Genomic DNA, 19,854 nt, shown 5'->3' with positions numbered 1-19,854 from the left:
CTGTGATGCATTCTATGTGGGAATGACCAGCAACAAACTGTCCATTCGCATGAATGGACACAGGCAGACAGTGTTTGTTGGTAATGAGGATCACCCTGTGGCTAAACATGCCTTGGTGCACAGCCAGCACATCTTGGCACGGTGTTACACCGTCCGGGTTATCTGGATACTTCCCACCAACACCAACCTATCCGAACTCCGGAGATGGGAACTTGCCCTTCAGTATATCCTCTCTTCTCGTCATCCGCCAGGCCTCAATCTCCGCTAATTTCAAGTTGCCGCCACTCATACCTCACCTGTCTTTCAATAACTTCTTTGCCTCTACACTTCTGCCTCGACTGACATCTCTGCCCAAACTCTTTGTCTTTAAATATGTCTGCTTGTGTCTGTATGTGTGGATGGATACGTGCGTGTGTGCGAGTGTATACCTGTCCTTTTTTCCCCCTAAGGTAAGTCTTTCCGCTCCCGGGATTGGAATGACTCCTTACCCTCTCCCTTAAAACCCACTTCCTTTCGTCTTCCCCTCTCCTTCCCTCTTTCCTGATGAGGCAACAGTTTGTTGCGAAAGCTTGAATTTTGTGTGTATGTTTGTGTTTGTTTGTGTGTCTATCGACCTGCCAGCGCTTTTGTTCGGTAAGTCACCTCATCTTTGTTTTAATAAGTATGTTGTTAAATTAACCTAATTATGTCATGTATTGGAAAATTCGACTCGTTCCACATCATTACGAAATATCGTATTCATGATCCATGGAACTAGTATTAATCTAATCTAATCTAATCTGTGTGTGTGTGTGTGTGTGTGTGTGTGTGTGTGTGTGTGTGTGTGTGTGTGTGTGTGTGTGCGCGCGCGCGCGCGCACTTGCGATCGTGTGCGTGTGCACGAGTGCGTGTGCGCATGTGTGTGCAGGGGGCACGCGATCAGTTTTTTAGATTTGTCAATGATGGTTATGTGGAACAGAAATTAACTCAGAATTAGGAACCGCACAGTGCCTGCTGTTTCAAACTGATCAGAAAGGAATTTCTTTAATTATGAAACACACAATTTTCATGTTCACAACAGAGTAACCATTTATTAAATAAGCAGAATACATGATGATTATATTTGTTTACAAAACTTTACAAGAACAGTTGTTACATACAGACAGACTGCCTGAAAACATTAAAAAACAATGCAATCAAATATTTAGACTACTACTTGTTTTTGCTGCTCATGACAATTATTTTCGTTTTCCATTTCAGGAACACAAGATTCCAGCTTACGTTTCTTTGCAACAGGTTCAGTTAAATTCTTGGCATCTATCTGTTCTGTCTCTGTGAATGAGTCTGCTCTAGCAGAGTTCATGCACATTTCATCTACTTCCTTTTGTAAATGGTGACAGTCTGTTTCGGGCATCAATTCTTGTCCATTAGGTGAGACACTAGTTTGCTTTTTTATTATTTGCTCATTGCCAGCTCCCTGATTCTTGTCCTGTAATCTTATTTCTTCCTCTGGAATCTCTACATGTGATTCTGTCTTACACTGCCTCTCAAATTGAATGTCTTTTCCGTGGTTTGCAGTGTCAGTTTCATCCACTAACTCTGTCTTCTTATTGTTACTGTATGCTACGAATCTATCTTCTACTTCAACACTGATGCAGCAGTCACCTTGAACTTCTGAAGCAGAATTTTCATCATCATAGTGATCTTCAGCGGGGACCTTTGTTTCTTCTGGAAGTGTAGTAGTTTCTTTTACTTTTACTATCTCCATAACTGATGTTTCTTCAGTACTAACATCATGCTCTTTCTGAATTTCACTACTAACATTCATTTCATCTGGAAGTGTAGTAGTTTCATTTACTTGTGCTACCTCTATAAATGAAACTTCTTCATTTTCATTATCATACTCCTTCTCATTTTCATTATCATTATTTTTATCTTTCAGAGTTCCTTCATCTAAGACACTTGCCACTTCCTTTTTATGAGTGTGTTCTACTACTTCCTTTTCAGTGTTAGGGATAGTCAAAACATCAACTTCAACTTCACTTTCATCTGCTTCACAGAGATTGCTAAACAAAACTTTCTGCTGCGAAACACCATTTGCAATATTACTGTTATCTGTGCTGTCCATGAGATTTTCACCACTTTGTTTCTCTTCATTCATGCCATTTATCAATTTTGGAGGAGTACCAACTGGTTGCATTTCATCATTAACTATGTTATTTTCATTGCAGTTTTCATTTTTTGTACATATTTGGCTGTGTTCATCAGCTTCAGTTTTTGCAATATGTGGGTTTTCCAATGAATTAACTTCTTTTAATTCTTCTTTATCTACCTCATTAATTTCAGGAGAGACAGAGCATGTGACAATGTCAGTTTCAATGTCACTGTCATTACTATCACTGCTCTGATCATATAAGTAACTGATGCTGTAATTATTTGATGACATAGGTGTCTTATGCATAACTGATTTCTCTGCAGTCTTATTAGAAATACTGAAGTTCACCCGCTTTTTAACAGTGGACTCCTTTGCATGCACTAAGAAAGCATTCTCCATTTCATCATCGTCATCATCGCCATCATCATCATAATCATCTTCATCATCATCGTCATCATCATCATCACCACCACCACCACCACCTCCACCACCACCACCAGTTTGATCTCCAGGCTGATTTTTCTCTGCATTATTTTCATCACTGTCTTTTTCTTCGTCTTCTTCTTCTTCTTCTTCATTCTTGTCCTCATCTTTGCCTCCTGGTCTTGTAACTTCATGTTTTTCGGGTAAGAAATTACTTTTAACTGTCTCACATTTTTCTTTGGTTTCATTCTTGGCAACAGCAAGTAAACTTGAAATACATGAATCCTCTGTAGTTTCAATATATCTGTCCTGTAGTTCATCCTCTGAGTCATGTAATTTTAGATGTAGTGGAATGTTACAGTTATTCTGAGTTTCTAATTCACTCTCATTTTGATCACAATATTTTTTGTGTGTTACAATGCTTTGGAGTTGCTGGACAGTTGTATTGTTGTGTGTCACTAGATCCATTGGAACATCACTGCTTCCATCATTATCTTGGCAGCTAGTAACATGATGTGAATGTGGAACATCACTACTGTATAAAGCACAAATATTTTTATCATGCACTGTCTTTGTCTTTATAATTCTCTCATCAGTATTATTACGAACCGTACTTGTATCTCTTTCATGAAGATGATTCTCTGAAGCATTATGTATATGCTTAGGACTGCTAGAAACTTGCAGCAGCTCACTATCTTGCTCTGGGCTAAGTTTGGATCTGTCAGTCTCCATGCTTTCACTAAAAATTATTCTATTCTTGTGACTGTTTTCTAATTGGATCACTGCCTGCATATCATCAACAGATAGTGTGAAATGAAGTGGTCTGCTGAGAGGATGAACTAGTTTGACAAAGTTGTTCAGCGACTGGCTACAGAAACTTGCAACCTGCAACAGTTTAATTTGAAAGTTATTCTAAATGCTTAAGGATGAACTGCACTTACAAAAATGAAAAATCATTAGGACACTAATAAATTATGATGAATGTAAATAACTAAGAGTTTATCGAAAAGTACAAGCCAAAAGTGAAGCTAACACAACAGTATCTATTTGCTAAGTTTAGTACGAACTTGAATGAAATTTAAGAGGCCATCCAAAAATATGAAAGATAAAAGAAAGGAAGGAAGATTAGTGTTTAATGTCCCATCAACAACAAGGTAACTAAAGACAGAGCACAAACTCAGATTGTTTCAAGGATGGGGAAGGAAATGCCCTTTCAAAGGAACCATCCTTACATTTGCCGGGAGTAATTTAGGGAAATCACAGAAAAATGGGAAAAAAAAGGTTGCTGCACACAGATTTGAACCGTCATCCTCCCAAATGTGAGTCTGGTGTTTGACAGATAGAGAGACCAATAAATGGGATATATGACACAAATAATAACACAATGTTTTGGATATCTTACTGAGAAGAGGGGGAAATCATGCCTGTGTTGATACTGTGTTGCATGTTAGTATAGGGCACAGCTTTCATATTTCCAAGGACACAAACTTGAATAGACTGATGGAATGCGTTACACAAGAGGGATGAAAGAAGCTTGGAAACTGATGGAAATTCTTCACTTGACTCACATAACACATGTTCACACCTAACTCTATCAATAATGTTAATGCAATCCATGCTGTATTTCAGAATTACGTGCAGCAGAAACAGTAAATGGGGTGGTGGTTGATGGTGTTGGTGGTGGTAGTAGTGGTGGTGGTGGTGGTGGTGGTAGCAATACACACATGTAAGTTATGTGACTAAAATTATAGAAGATTTCTAGAAGCAGTACACTTGTGTATGTTTCTTAGGCAGTTGGAGGATAGATAAGAAATCAAAAAATTAAGCATTTTTTAAAATATTTTAGGTATTTAAAGCTTCAACCCCTGCCCTTTATGACTGTTCTAAGTCAGAACATAATTTCAGGTTTTTGTTTTCTAATAGAAATGTATTATAGAAAATAATCATGTCTGCTAAACAAAACAAAATAGATACTCTCAAAGGCTCGCTACAGTGCATTAATTTCAATACAAAAACAGCCATACCTTTACACAAGGATCTGAAAGACCAACACGCATAAGCTGAAAGGCGAACTGTAGTGGTGGTGGCCATGAACAATGTGGCCAAAAAACAAGTGTGTGAAGTAACTGATAAAGTTCCAAACGACATTTCCAGTCACTATATGGAGCAAAAATCTCACCACGTCCAATTTTGAGCAGAATTTTCAGCAGTTCCTCTTGAATCATCTGTAACAGCAATTGGAGTTACAATTATGTATAATTTTTTCAAGCATTGTTCAGTTATATCCAAACATACATACACACACATTTTCTTTCTGATGGGGTTTGGGGTTACTGTAACTCAAAGCCATCAAATGTATTTGTAAATATATACACAAAATGTTAGTGCTCAATCAGTGTATAATTTGAAAATGAAAGCAGTTTCTCAGATCAGAAATAATTGTGAGAGCACTCTAACACATAACAAGTGCAATAATATCACTAATGCCAACAATGTTTTGTGGCAAGCTCAGCAAACAAGGGATCAAATGCACCACTTCGACTGTGAGTCATAGAGCAGTTAGGATGCAAAGACAGTTTTGTATTTACGGAGTTAATTTGTGGCACACAGTATTAGCAAAAATTGTGTATTTTGAACTGCTTGTATGGTGGAGAGTTAGTTTCTATTAATAAACAGTGTTCAAATTACATTCAACTGTGAGTTATGTAATTTAACACTCTCTGCACCAAGCCTGTAAAATTTACGGGCCACTGGACTTCCAAAAATCACCAACCCCATACAATTTATGGGCTACAGTGTTTTCATCGAGCATATCTCTTTGATGCTATTCTGATGGCTATGGATGGTGGTATGGGCTCCTTGGGATCTTAATTCACGCTTGTGTTCACAGATGGCATGAGAAGTATCTTTCTCTCAGCAATGTTTGAGAAGTAATATATCTCCACACCAATGCTAGTGCACAGCACTTTATTTGCACCAACGCCGGCACACGGCAAATTGTAGGTTGTGAACTTTGTTCGAAATGGCACGGAGAGTACCATCCGATCGGGAAATAAGTGGCGTACTCATGGCGGTAGAGGTTTTAGATGATACAGAGAGTACAGAAGAGGATGAGGAAGAGAATGGCATTCTTGAAGGTACATGAATTATTAGTTGTACATTACGTGGTGTTGTTACTATTTTCGCAAAAAACTTACGCCATGTTACGCATTTTGTTAGGCTTTGCTGCAACCACACTGTCACAGGTTATATTATTCTTTTCAGTTGATGATCTGAATGAAAGTAGCTCGTCAGAAGGGGCTGGAAGCAATGATGAATTTCAGTATGCACTGCTTGATGTTTTTGTTGCTGAAGCTGACATCTTGAGCGCAGCTGATTTTTACCGTCTTTGCCTATCAACACAACACTAAGAAAAATATTTGCAGACATCAGTTCTTCAAGTTCGGTATTCGACTGTGCTAAAGTGTTTCTAACGGATGAAGATATCAGAGACTTGAAAGCACAAACAAATCTATACACAGCACAAACAATTATAAAGAAACACAGTAAAAATAAATTGAAACTTCATTCAATATTGAGTTCATGGAAGCCAGTTATGTTGACTGTAATGGGATGTTTCTTGGTTATCGTTTGCCATATGTGCATTTCCAGATGGCCAAGAATGGCAGATCACTGGTGCTCTAATCCAGTTGTCAGATGCAATTTCTGTCCGCATATAATGAGCCATTTGCGGTATAATCAGATACGTTCTTGCTTACATCTCACTGATAATCGTAAGCAAAAAAAGCCAGGAGAAGAAAGATTTCATCCACTCTCCAAAATCCTTCCTTACTACAACAGGCTGAGGGAACATTGTATTCAAGCATATCATCCATCAGAAAAACTTACAATGGATGAAGGTATATGCCCATTTCGAGATCGCATAAGTTTTCGAAAGTACATACAGAACAAACTTCACAGATACAGCTTGAAGCTGTACACTGTTGCAGAGGCATGCAGTGGTTACGTCCTCAATTCTGAAGTGTATGCTGCAAAGCAGGCGCTCGACAACACATCATCAGCAGTTGTCTTGAGGCTCCTGTCTGAAGGCAATCTGTTGCATACGGGTACTTATACAAATTTTATTCAAGTCCAGATCTGTTTCAGCAGTTGGCTCAAGCAGAAACTGGTGCTGCAGGCACTGTGAGCAAGTCAAGGAGATCTACGCCCCAAGATTTAGTAGCAACTAAACTATAGAAGGGAGAAAGTACATACAGACGTAGAGGTAATGTGTTGGCAATGAAATGGAAGGACAAAACTGATGTGTGTTCATTATCAACTAGACATATGGTATCATTTGGTACACAAACACAAAAAGGAAAGATACATTTGAACTGAAGCCACTTCAAGTTCTACATTACAATTGCAACAAGGCTGGGGTCAACCTTGCAGACCAATGCTTACAGTACATTGTATTTCGACACAGGACAATAAAATGATGGAGAAGTTGTATTTTCACCTGCTCCTTATGGGAGTGTCAAATTCATTCTTGTTGTACAATTCGGTGCACCAGAAGAAAATGACAATCATTGACTTTTTTATAACACTAGCAGCTCAGTTCACTCAGGAGGAAGCACGATAAGTCGCTGGTACAAGGGTACAAAGTGGAAGTGTGGGCAGATTATCACAAAGACATTTTCTGCAGCACATACCATCAACATCCAAGTAGTATGCTGCACTTGTGTGCCATGTTTGCAGCTCCAGGAGCAAGAAAGGAACTGGAAAAGCTTCCCACAAAGAAACGTGGTACCAATATGAGCAGTGTGGTGTTGCATTGTGTATAGAACCTTGTTTCAAAATATACCACACACAGAAACATTTTGATTCTGCACGAGAATTGAGTTGAGGAATATAAAAAGTGGATATACATAAAATATTTTCATTTTATAAAATTTTTGCTGTATTTTATCTTAATATATGACTTTTTTAAATTTACAAAAATATGGCAGTTAATTATGTGATTACCTTCACACCCTATTAAATACAACATATACATCTCACCATAATTTAAAAGTAGAAGGAAGTAGAATTTAAATGGTGGGCTATTTGTCAAAATATATTAACAAATGCCACCATAGCAGGTCTCTAAATATTGCTAAAATTGTCTGGTTTCTTGAGCCTGGATACACAGGATAGTGCTGGAACTGAGAGTGTTAATACGGGACAAAACCTTATTCATATTCTCAGTAACTTCTGTTTTTTCACCCTATCCATCAAACTTATTTTTTCCACCGCAGAAACCTCCAACCTTGCACATCTTTCTTTCTCAATGTTCACATTTCAGCACAACGCGTGAGGACACTGAATACTACACACTATATCAGAGCTTTCCTCAAATCCCTGTCTATATTGCTACAGAAAAATCTTTCTGCCTTACAAAATGCCTCTTGGTGTCCAGTTAGCTTGTCACCAATACTATCCCAGTTTTAATTCTTGTGCTGCACTTCTACTCACTTTCTGTTGTAATACTGTGGTATTTAAAACTCTGCATAATTTCTAATGTTTCTCCAATCAACATTATCTTTACCCTTTTACTTCCTCCTAGTGTCATTACTTACTTTTTCTTTTATTGCTTTTATTCCACAGTTCTATACTTTTTCTCCAATGACACCCACCATTTCCTAAAACTCAAACATCTGTTGCCAGAAGTACCATGTTGTCTGCAAACCAGAAACACCATACTATTTCCTCCAAATGTTACTTCCTCGTCTTCTAGGGGACAGTTTTCAATCATATTATCTAAGCACAGGTTGAAAGGAGTAGGATACAGATAAAAGCTTTATCTTACTCCTTAACTCAACTCATTCCAGTATATAAAACTCGCTCCTAAAATTTGCAGAAGGCTACTGCATCTTCTGCACTTTTATTTTTCCCTAAATCCAACTGCTCCTTTATCTTCTCTAGTCTTTTAATCACGATTCTTAACATAACTTTAAATTTAAAAAAAAAATGATGCTAATTGTCCCCTGCTCACAGCACTTCCCGACTCCTTTTCTATGGAAATCATAATCATTGACAAAAAGTCCCCCAGCTATTTGCCACTGCAATTACAGAAATATCAATCATAACCCTTCGTGGTATCACATATGTATCTTGGGCTGTCTTTCAGCATGACACAAACTGCTTGAGCAGTGTATGTCACAGCTCGAGAAATCTTGGACTCCGTCCTATTTTTTGATTTGGCCATGATCTAGTTACATCTGTTGGTACTAGCTCCACAACACGTCCTGCCACTGTCATTTATTCCCACAATTCCAATTACAGTCCATTTTAATACAATATCTTTTCTTTATTAAGCATTTACTTTCTAAATATTTTTCTTCGTTATTTTATCTGACTGTTGCCATCTTGTTTTCAAGCTGGTTACAATCTGGTAACCTTTTCTACCTCTTATTATATCATATAAATTGGGATAAAAATGCTAATTTGCAATCCATTTGGCAAAACATCATGAAATATTATTTTTGCTTGTGCAGGACTCAGAGTCATGTAACATATTTTAAAGGACAACATCTCTGACAGTTAACTTTGTTTAAAAATTGCCATGAATGTTCAAGCAGAAGTACCACTGTCTGTGCAAAATTACTTTAGGATCAAAACTGCACAGAAACAAGTGGAGGCATGGAGCAGAGTTGCCACATCCCACACAGAACACAAATATAATCTTGCATTTCATTTCATTCACCTTGTTCAAACTTGCAAACTATACTTTTATAAAAACAAAACTGGCATCAGTGTCTTCTGGAAGAGCTGCATTAGGTCTCGCTATTGTTTTATTTTTCTTCATGGCAAAGTGATATTTCCAGCAGAGAATACAAATGTAGGACAGTAAATCTTTGACGAGGGCTGTTTGGTTGAATCTGGGAGTAGGGCTGAAGGAGAGGCCTTTGGATAGGACAGAGGTTCTCTGCTGGAAATATCACTTTGCCACGAAGAAAAATAATCCTAATCCTACTCCTAATGATACAGCTCCCCAAGACACTATCCAAATTGAACCCTGCCTGGAACAGTTCCATCCTCCGTCACAGCGGGACCCACCTCCTCTTCCTCAAAATCACCCTCTCCAAACCTTCCAAGAATTTCTCACTTCTAGCCTTGCCTCTCAGTCTTTCTTGAAAAACGCGCGCTAGTGTATACCTGTCCTTTTTTCCCCTAAGGTAAGTCTTTCCGCTCCCGAGATTTGAATGACTCCTTACCCTCTCCCTTAAAACCCACATCCTTTCGTCTTTCCCTCTCCTTCCCTCTTTCCTGATGAAGCAACCTTGGGTTGCGAAAGCTTGAAATTTGTGCGTGTTTTTGTTTGTTTTTTATTGTGTCTATCTACCAGTGCTTTCTCGTTTGGTAAGTCACAGCATCTTTGTTTTTTATATAAATAAATAAGGCTATATGCTGTTGCCTTCCCTCAACTTTTGAACTGATTTACCCAGCCAGTTATAGGGGGTCTACAGTTCTCATGGGGCTTCTGAATCACGATGTAAGCTGGCATTTATCACATCAACAAACACTGCCAATGATGAAACAAGCAAAATGTGACGAATAATAATCCTAGGATTGACTAACGATTGAACCTGAAACCTTTGGATTTGCAGCCTGGCCACTTAACCACTGAGTCACTGGGGTAAGAACAGTGATACATAATACATTACCTCAATAATGCAGAAATTATAACACAAACAGTCAAATAGATTTCCTTTGTGTATTAGCAGTTAGTTCGTGAGCTGAACTCCATTAGCACTTAGTTGCTGATAATAACCTTGTTACTGATGGACAAACTTTACACAAATGTAATTTTGCTATGCACACACCAAATATTCATTTGAATTTTTGGGAAGATGATGGAAAAATTCTACTGCCATTGCCCTCATTGTTATTACATACAGTTTAAGTGACAATTACTGTCATTATTTAATGATGTGACCATTTTCTAATAGGATGCTTTAAAATAGCTTTATTCTGTCACGCTTTACTGTTATTATTGCATATGACTGATGGCCTTCTTCCAGTCTTCAGTGGTCTCTCTGCTAATTGCTCCATTGACGAGTGCCTCGACTGCAGATATTTATTTTAATTTTAAAATTAATTTTAATTTTAAAACTAATTTGGGCCCAAACAAGTTCTATTGAGATACATGGCAGTGACAAGGTGGGAGCCTAAATGACTGTAGGCCTGTACGTTTTTTGCCAGGTTGTTGATTTTGTATGTGGGGAACTGTAGTTTGTCGAAGGAGATTAGAGCCATAAGATCCACCACTTTAAATTTACCACTTCGATGCTGAAGCTCATCATCCCTTTTTGCTTTGCCTTGGTAGGCATTATGTCAGTAATATCAAAATGATTGGAAGCATTATCAAAATCAAGACAGTGCAGGCACATAATGCGCTAATCATTTCTCTTGACTGACTTTGCGGAATGGACAGCAATTCATGGCCAAGACAGTAGTATCTGTCATTTGACAAATATTTTTATGACATTGTTCAGTTTCACACAACAAACAACGGCAATCTTTGCATATAAAAATTCAGGCTGCATATGTTTGTGTTCACAAAATGCTAAAAGTTGTTAGTTAATTCCTGTGAAACTTTTACACAGTGTTGCATGTGAATATTTGTTTTTATGTACCTATTTTTAAAAATATGAGGATTGAGACTTTAATAGTAGCAAATATTTATTTACAGCTCGTACAAAATAGATACATGTCTCAAAGTTTTATTGACCATCAAAGTAGTCACCAGCATTGTGTATAACCTGCTGCCAGTGTTATGGAAGTTGTAGGATACTCTTAGCAGTGCCAGTTGTGTTGATAGTTTGAGCGGCGCAGTCTACTGCCCGACAAATTTGTAGCAGTTCTGAAGTGAGTGCTGTGAAGTATTTCCTTCAGTTTAGAAATAGAGTTGAACTCACGAGGGCTTAAGTCAGGCGAGTGTAGTAGGTGGTATAGCACTTAGCAGCCCCATCAGTCAAACATCTCAGTAACAGCTTGCACTGTACGTGCTTGAGCATTGTCCTGCAAAATGATGATCAGATCCTGTAGAAAGTGTCATCACTTCTGTCTCTAAGCTGGTCATAGGTTGTGCTCCAAAAATGAACAGCATAGAGACAGAAGTGATGACACTTTCTGCAGGACCTGACCATCATTTTGCAGGACAATGATCAAGCATGTACAGTGCAAGCTGTTACTGATTTGTTTGACTGATGGGGCCGCTAAGTGCTATACCAATTAATGCACCCCACCCCACCCACCCACCCACCCACCCACACACACACACACACACATACACACACACACACACACACACCACGAACCATGGACCTTGCTGTTGGTGGGGAGACTTGTGTGCCTCAGCGATAGATAGCCGTACTGTAGGTGCAACCACAACGGAGGGGTATCTGTTGAGAGGCCAGACAAACATGTGGTTCCTGAAGAGGGGCAGCAGCCTTTTCAGTAGTTGCAGGGGCAACAGTCTGGATGATTGACTGATCTGGCCTTGTAACACTAACCAATACGGCCTTGCTGTGCTGGTACTGCGAACGGCTGAAAGCAAGGGGAAACTACAGCTGTAATTTTTCCCGAGGGCATGCAGCTTTACCGTATGGTTACATGATGATGGCGTCCTCTTCGGCAAAAAATTCTGGAGGTAAAATAGTACACCATTTGGATCTCTGGGCAGGGACTGCTCCGGAGGACGTTGTTATCAGGAGAAAGAAAACTGGCATTCTATGGATCGGAGCATGGAATGTCAGATCCCTTAACCGGGCAGGTAGGTTAGAAAATTTTAAAAGGGAAATGGATAGGTTAAAGTTAGATATAGTGAGAATTAGTGAATTTCGGTGGCAGGAGGAACAAGACTTCTGGTCAGGTGAATACCGGGTTATAAATACAAAATCAAATAGGGGTAATGGAGTAGTAGCTGAATAGGAAAACAGGAATGTGGTTAAGCTACTACAAACAGCATAGTGAATGCATTATTGTGGCAAAGATAGACACGAAGGCCACGCCTACCACAGTAGTACAAGTTTATATGCCAACTAGCTCGGCAGATGATGAAGAGATTGATGAAATGTATGATGAGATAAAAGAAATTATTCAGATAGTGAAGGGAGATGAAAATTTAATAGTCATGGGTGATTGGCGATCGATAGTAGGAAAAAGGAAGAGAAGGAAATGTAGTAGGTGAATATGAAATGGAGGTAAGGAATGAAAGAGGACCCCGCCTGGTAGAATTAATCATTCCTAACACTTGGTTCAAGAATAATAAAACAAAGTTGCACACATGGAAGAAGCCTGAAGATACTGGAAGGTCTCAGATAGATTATATGACAGTAAGACAGAGATTCAGGAACCAGGTTTTAAATTGTAAGACATTTCCAGGGGCAGATGTGAACTCTGATCACAATCTATTGATTATGAACTGTAGATTAAAACTGAACAAACTGCAAAAAGGTGGGAATTTGGATAAAAACCTGGATAAAAACTGAAAGAGCCAGAGGTTGTAGAGAGATTCAGAGAGAGCATTAGGGAATGATTGACAAGAATGGGGGAAAGAAATATAGTAGAAGAAGAATGAGTAGCTTTGAGAGATGAAATAGTGAAGGTAGCAGAGGATCAAGTGGGTAAAACGACAAGGGCTAATAGAAATCCTTGGGTAACAGAAGAGATATTGAATTTAATTGATGAATGGAGAGATAGATTCTGCCTACAGGAAAACTAATGAGACCTTTGAAGAAAAAAGAACCACTTGCTTGAATATCAAGAGCTCAGATGGAAACCCAGTTATAAGCAAAGAAGGGAAAGCATAAAGGTGGAAGAAGTATATAGAGGGTCCATACAAGGGCGATGTTCTTGAGGACAATATTATACAAATGGAAGAGATGAAGATGAAATAGTAGATACGATACTGCATGAAGAGTTTGACAGAACACTGAAAGACCTAAGTCGAAACAAGGCTCTGGGAGTAGACAACATTCCATTAGAACTACTGACAGCCTTGGGAGAGCTACGCCTAACAAAACTCTACCATCTAGTGAGCAAGATGTGTGTGACAGGCGAAATACCCTCACACTTCAAGAAGAATATAATAATTCCAATCCCAAAGAAAGCAGGTGTTAACAGATGTGAAAATTACTGACCTATCAGTTTAATAAGCCATGGCTACAAAATACTAACATGTATTCTTTACAGACGGATGGAAAAACTGGTAGAAGCCGACCCCGGGGACGATCAGTTTGGATTCTGTAGAAATGTTGGAACTCGTGAGGCAATACTGACCCTATGACTTATCTTAGAAAATAGATTAAGGAAAGGCAAACCTACATTTATAGCATTTGTAGACTTAGAGAAAGCTTTTGACAATACTGACTGGTATACTATCTTTCAAATTCTGAAGGTGGCAGGGGTAAAATACAGGGAGCAAAAAGCTATTCTCAATTTCTACAGTAACCAGATAGCAGTTACAAGAGTCAAGGGGCATGAAAGGGAAGTAGTGGGGTGGGAAGTGAGTGAGACAGGGTTGTAGCCTATCCCTGATGTTATTCAATCTTTATATTGAGCAAGCAGCAAAGGAAACAAAATAAAAATTCAGAATAAGAATTAAAATCAATGAAGAAGAAATAAAAACTCTGAGGTTCGCCGATGAGATTGTAATTCTGTCACAGACAGCAAAGGACCTGGAAGAGCAGCTGAATGGAATGGACAGTGTCTTGAAAGGAGGATATAAGATGAACATCAACAAAAGCAAAATGAGGATAATGGAATGTAGTCGAATTAAATCAGGTGCTGCGGGGGGATTAGATTAGGAAATGAGACACTTAAAGTAGTAAATTAGTTTTGTTATTTGTGGAGCAAAATAACTGATGACGGTCGAAGTAGAGAGGATATAAAATGTAGACTGGCAATGGCAAGGAAAAGCGTTTCTGAAGCAGAGAAATTTGTTAACATTGATTATAGATTTAACTGACAGAAAGTTGTCTGTGTAAGTATTTGTATGGAGTGTAGTCATGTATGGAATTGAAACGTGGATGATAAATAGTTTAGACAAGAAGATTCAGAAGGATGTAGATTGCAGTGGGTACTGGGAGATGAAGAACCTTGCACAGGATAGAGTAGCATGGAGAGCTGCATCAAACCAGTCTCTGGACTGAAGACCACAACAACAATATATACAGGATAAAACTGTTACCGAAAATTCAAAATTACATGACCTAATTACTTCAAATTTTTACATGTTGCTGTAATAAATGTATTGACAAATATGTATAGTGAAACACTGTTAGCAATAATCTCTTCAAATTTTAAATGATACTCTATTAAACATTCAGATGAATATAGACTACTTATTTTTTAAACAACAATGTACAACTTTTCAGTTACAACTGACTGAGAGAAAGAAAATGCTCTGGTGCAAAAAGTGTAATTTTGCTTTCTTTGCGGCACGCAGTTTTAACTGCAACAGTGTGACATTTAAGCCATTAGAAAAATTGTTTCTCCCATATACATTTTTCCTGATTATGTATTTTTAAACATAAAAGATAAAATATTAACCCTACAACTGGGAAAAAAATGAATCGCAGTGCACACCAAATAATTGTACAGGGCAAGAAGGTGTTTCAAACTGCAGCATAGTCTAAATGACAAGTGTTGTAGTGGTGGAGCTAAAGGTCTGGCAAACGCAATTGCTTGCTAAAGGTCTCATGGAATTGGCTGAATGCGTGGTGTGCCTTCCTCGCAAACCTCACCCCCACTACTTCCTTCGTAGCTGTCAATCCTGAAGTAATTCTGAACAGACTGCTGTTGCAGTATTTTTGTTTGTCCATGATATGAGACATGTCAGGCTTACACAGTTTTAAATAAAATGCGCCATTTTTTTAAATAGTGATGTCCTCTGTTCTTATGCTAATCAATGTTTAAGTTTAGCAACAGTATTTTCTCCGACACATGCGTGTTTACTTCACAGTGTTGTGTAAGGTGATTTAAAAATCTTGCTACGTAGTAATCTATAGAATGGCAGTATGCCAAAATATCAGATACACCTCCAGATATCGCAGATACACCTCCAAAAGGTGATGGAATAATGTTTAAATTTTTTGGCAAGAATTTAAGAAAGAAATTGTTCACCTGAAAATGACTCAGTGGTCAGAATTACAACCACGGTGATTGAAAATAAAAACTTTGTCCCTCACACGAACTGCGTTTGCATACTATTACAAGTTCCACAGTTGAATAGGGAACATAACACCACAAAAATATCTATGGTATGTACTTTTCATAAAAAGCATTTACAATGTCACAGACATACAACATATATGTTTTTACACACAACTTTTACTTCTCAACCATGGTAATGATGAAAAAGACATTGAAAAATTGTACATGAGACACAGGTCTTAGATATCATTAGGATTCAACAAAACAATCTAGTTGATCATACTTCCAGATAAACTGTTCAGCTGGTTTTTTAATAGGAGTTCTGACTTCTAAAATATTCTTTCAGCTGGCACAAAATAACCATAGTAACTTTTTTTTTTAACAGGGATATATTCAGATATCTACTTCCATCATTCTGAAAATTAATAAAGTATCTGCAGTATGATGTATGAGGACCTCCCCCTATTGTCTCTGGCACCCATCATTCTGAAAATTAATAAAGGATCTGCAGTATGATGTATAAGGACCTCCTCCTTATGTCTCTGGCACTCAATGAGTGCAACTGAAGTTGCTGTACATTGATTGTTACACTGCAGGACGTTACAGTCAAAGGCAATCCCTAATGATGTTGCAATTTGGAAATTTGTGTTAAGTTCCTATGAGATAAAACTCGTAAGGTCATCGGTCCCTAGGCTTACACACCACTTAATCTAACTTAAACTAACTTACGCTAACGACACCACACACACCCATGCCCAAGGGAGGACTCAAACCTCCGACGGGGGTAGCCGCACAAGCCGTGGCAAGGTGCCTTAGACTGCACGGCTACCCCACGCGGCAATGATTTGCACTTTTAGAAGAATGCTGACCATGTTCTGACGGCAAAAATGATACGTCACCTTGAGAAATCTGTTCCTCTCTCACTATGGAATTCCGTAGGGCCCTGAGATTTCAAAAGTAGCTATCTGGTTTTTTGTGGATTCTGAACCATCACTTCTTTAGTGTGGGGCTAGTAATGACACGAGTACCATCTGTTTTATATTTTACACTAAAGCAAAATTACTTGGACCTACTGAAAAAGATTATGCTGCAACTTTTCAGCAGGATCACAAGGACTGTTGTGAAGACTAAAGACAATGTGCTGTGCTTTAATCACTGGAATTACTGTGGATATGGATATGTGACTCTTCAATGACATTTCAGATGTCAGTGATTCAGAAAGTGACAACACAGAAAGCGCATGTGGCACTATATCCCACTCTGAAGCATTCAACAACGCTGGGGCATCCAGGAAACAAGCTAAAGTAGCAGCGGCTCACTCTATTTCTTCATGTAATCAGGTAAGCATTGCAAAGGTGCTATTCCAATAGGTTTCCATTTCTGGGATCAATCAAAGACATTCTTTCTCTAACTGCTGCTGTCAAGTCTCCAGTTTCTGGTTTGCCAGATAATCTATTAGAAAAAAGCCAACAATACTATGGCACTTTTTGTATTTCGTGAACAACAGATACAGCATGCTTTACCAAGAGCTGGACGGTATGGGCAAAACACAGTAAATGCTGAATGCCTGTGATGTTACTGACAGAAGCTTTTATGTTTCTAGCACTGTCATTATTATATTTGTCATCTTACCATTTTTTACAGATTGCATTCATTTAGAGTTGCTACAAGTGCTGGGAGGATGTATGAGCCTCCACAAAAACACAGTTTTCAATGACAGACTTTGTTAGGTCCACGTATCTTCTACAGAACGCCAAGTCACAGCTGAATATGATTCAGTGGTTGAAGATATGTCTCTTTGTCTGTGATTAATGATACATATTGAGCAGCAGATAGCGTGCCCTTGACATCATTTACACTGCACTTGCATGCTTCTTCCATCATCTGACAGAGCCTTTTCCTAGTTAGAATACTCTACTGTGGATCGAACATCTTCGCTAACTTTTTCAAACTGATATTATCTACTACTGATGAAGGCTGATAATCTTTATACTCACTAACCTAACAATCATATTGTCAAATTCGATCTGTTTGGGAGCAGTGCCTACAACAGGCGATGGCAAAATGAGTAAAGAGCATACTTTTCAATAATATTCTTTCTGAAATTTATTTTAAAAAACTAAAAATGCTCATTATGCCATATTCATAAGCTAGCTATCTATTATAACAGATGGAATAAATACATCAACAATGTACAGTATCTGCCTATTTGTACATAACGTTTGGCAATGGTGCCTCTCGTTGATTTTCTTTGCCTTTCATTTAATATTTTATTATTTTATAACTGCTGTCAGGCAAAAATCAAACAATGGAAAATCCAGGATGCAATGTAAAAATATTATGAAAAGGGAAGTTGCCACTTGCCATATAGCAGAGATGCTGTGTCACAGATAGGCACAACAAAAAGACTGTCACAAATAAAACTTTCGGCCAGTAAGGCCTTCGTCAAAACAGCCATGTGTGCGCGAGTTGAGTTTGTGTGTGTGTGTGTGTGTGTGTGTGTGTGTGTGTGCGTGTGTGTTTTTTTCTATTGTTGATGAAGGCCTTACTGGCCGAAAGCTTTATATTTGTGACAGTCTTTTTGTTGTGCCTATCAGCGACTCAGCATTTCCGCTGTATAGTGCGTGGCAACTTTACATAATATTGTTACAACTGCTGTTGCGTTTGTGTTTTGGCTATGTAATACCTTATCACATATTGTGCACTTCATTATTTTTTCATGAAATTAGGTAAAGTAGTCCAAAGTCCATTAATTTTATACACCTGACATCTGTCATCTGAAGAAAATACACTCAAATGATGAGGAGCAAAGGCTAAACTGAATCAAATAATTAGATTCCTCAGTATGAAAATATGCTTTCTTATTAAATGGGGCTACTTTTAGTGCCAAGAGTGAGAAAACAGTAATGTTAGCTCAGCTGGTCTTAATTTACATTAATTTCTTTGGGCTCAGGATTTATCCTCAGTAACTATTCCTTTCTTCACTCTCTTCTAGTTTTAGAAGATTTTATTTTCTAGCCAATCTATTTTTCCCCGATCCCACCTCTACCACATACAAAGCACTTAGCTTTCCACTCATACTAGTGCAAAATATTTTGTTAGTAACCTTCATCTTGAGCATTACCTTATCTTCCACCTTTAATCTCTCAGGTATTCAAATCTCATCCAATGCAGTCCCCAAGAATCAGTCTTTTCTTTTAATCTTGTCTGGTATGTTTCCCCTGCCCCAGGTTCTGGAAGACTTTTCTGAACCCTCCCCATTTCCTCAAAACTCACAAGTCATTGTCCTTCACAACTCTTTCTTCACTTTCAACCCTTCTCCCAGGAGGAACCATTGTTCCGAAAGCTAGCAAATTTCTACACCTTTATATGCATGTTCTCCTGCCGTCACAAGGTGGGTAGATTTTTTATCTATCCAATTACATTACATTATGAAATTTTCATGAGAGGTAATAGTCTTAACAGAATGTGAAATACAATGCAACTGGAATGGCAACTTCAATTTTCCATAAAATGCATGCTAATTTTGTGTGTACCATAAATACTTTGTAAACTGCTACATTAAAATGAGTACTACCACATAATGCAAATAAAGGCTCAGCACTGGAAACATAACATACAAGAACTCTTCTGCAAGTTTTTTCAAATACGAACTGAATCAAAAGCAGGATTTAATGTTATTTCCTCCAACGAAATTTTCAAATTGTGAGCAAAGAAATAGCTTGTTGTATTGTTAGCACTTACACAATATCGAGTCATACGTCACCTGAGTGTCTGAGGAGAGCCCAATAATTGATACAGCTCAGCGACATATGAGGAAATTCTGATCGTGTCTGGAAACTAGTACTGTTTGCCCAGCCCAATCTGTACCTACTGCTTTCCCATTTCTCTTTGCAGCTATTACACTCTTTACTGCTTCCCTTTTGATTGGTCATCCTTTCCCATCACCATCCACATAATTCAAGGATTTGAGTTTCAATTTTTTGTTGGTCTAGCTGTGTTATACTGCTCCTAATATCTGTATTCATACATCAAGTAATGTAGAATTAATCCCCAAATGATCAGTGTGAGTACATTAGCACTACTCAAAATTCTTTGTTAGTAAACTTTACAGAAGT

The 19,854-nt window shown here is 38.2% G+C and overlaps 1 protein-coding gene across 1 annotated transcript in view; it reads right to left on the bottom strand.

The window, feature by feature from the left end:
- Positions 1–1,055: 1,055 nt before the first annotated feature.
- The window catches only part of LOC126457633 (uncharacterized), a 114,001-nt gene continuing 95,202 nt past the window's right edge, over positions 1,056–19,854 (bottom strand). The window contains exons 12-13 of the mRNA XM_050094103.1: positions 4,582–4,782; positions 1,056–3,442 (exon numbers count right to left, since the gene is read on the bottom strand). Of these exons, the coding sequence (XP_049950060.1) occupies positions 1,184–3,442; positions 4,582–4,782 (2,460 nt within the window). The 3' untranslated portion in view covers positions 1,056–1,183. The remainder of the gene's footprint in view (positions 3,443–4,581; positions 4,783–19,854) is intronic.

The sequence above is a fragment of the Schistocerca serialis genome, chromosome 2, assembly GCF_023864345.2.
Source record: "Schistocerca serialis cubense isolate TAMUIC-IGC-003099 chromosome 2, iqSchSeri2.2, whole genome shotgun sequence".
Lineage (NCBI taxonomy): Eukaryota > Metazoa > Arthropoda > Insecta > Orthoptera > Acrididae > Schistocerca > Schistocerca serialis.
Note: the sequence above shows the minus strand (reverse complement) of the source record. Positions and strands in the feature narration are given on the sequence as shown.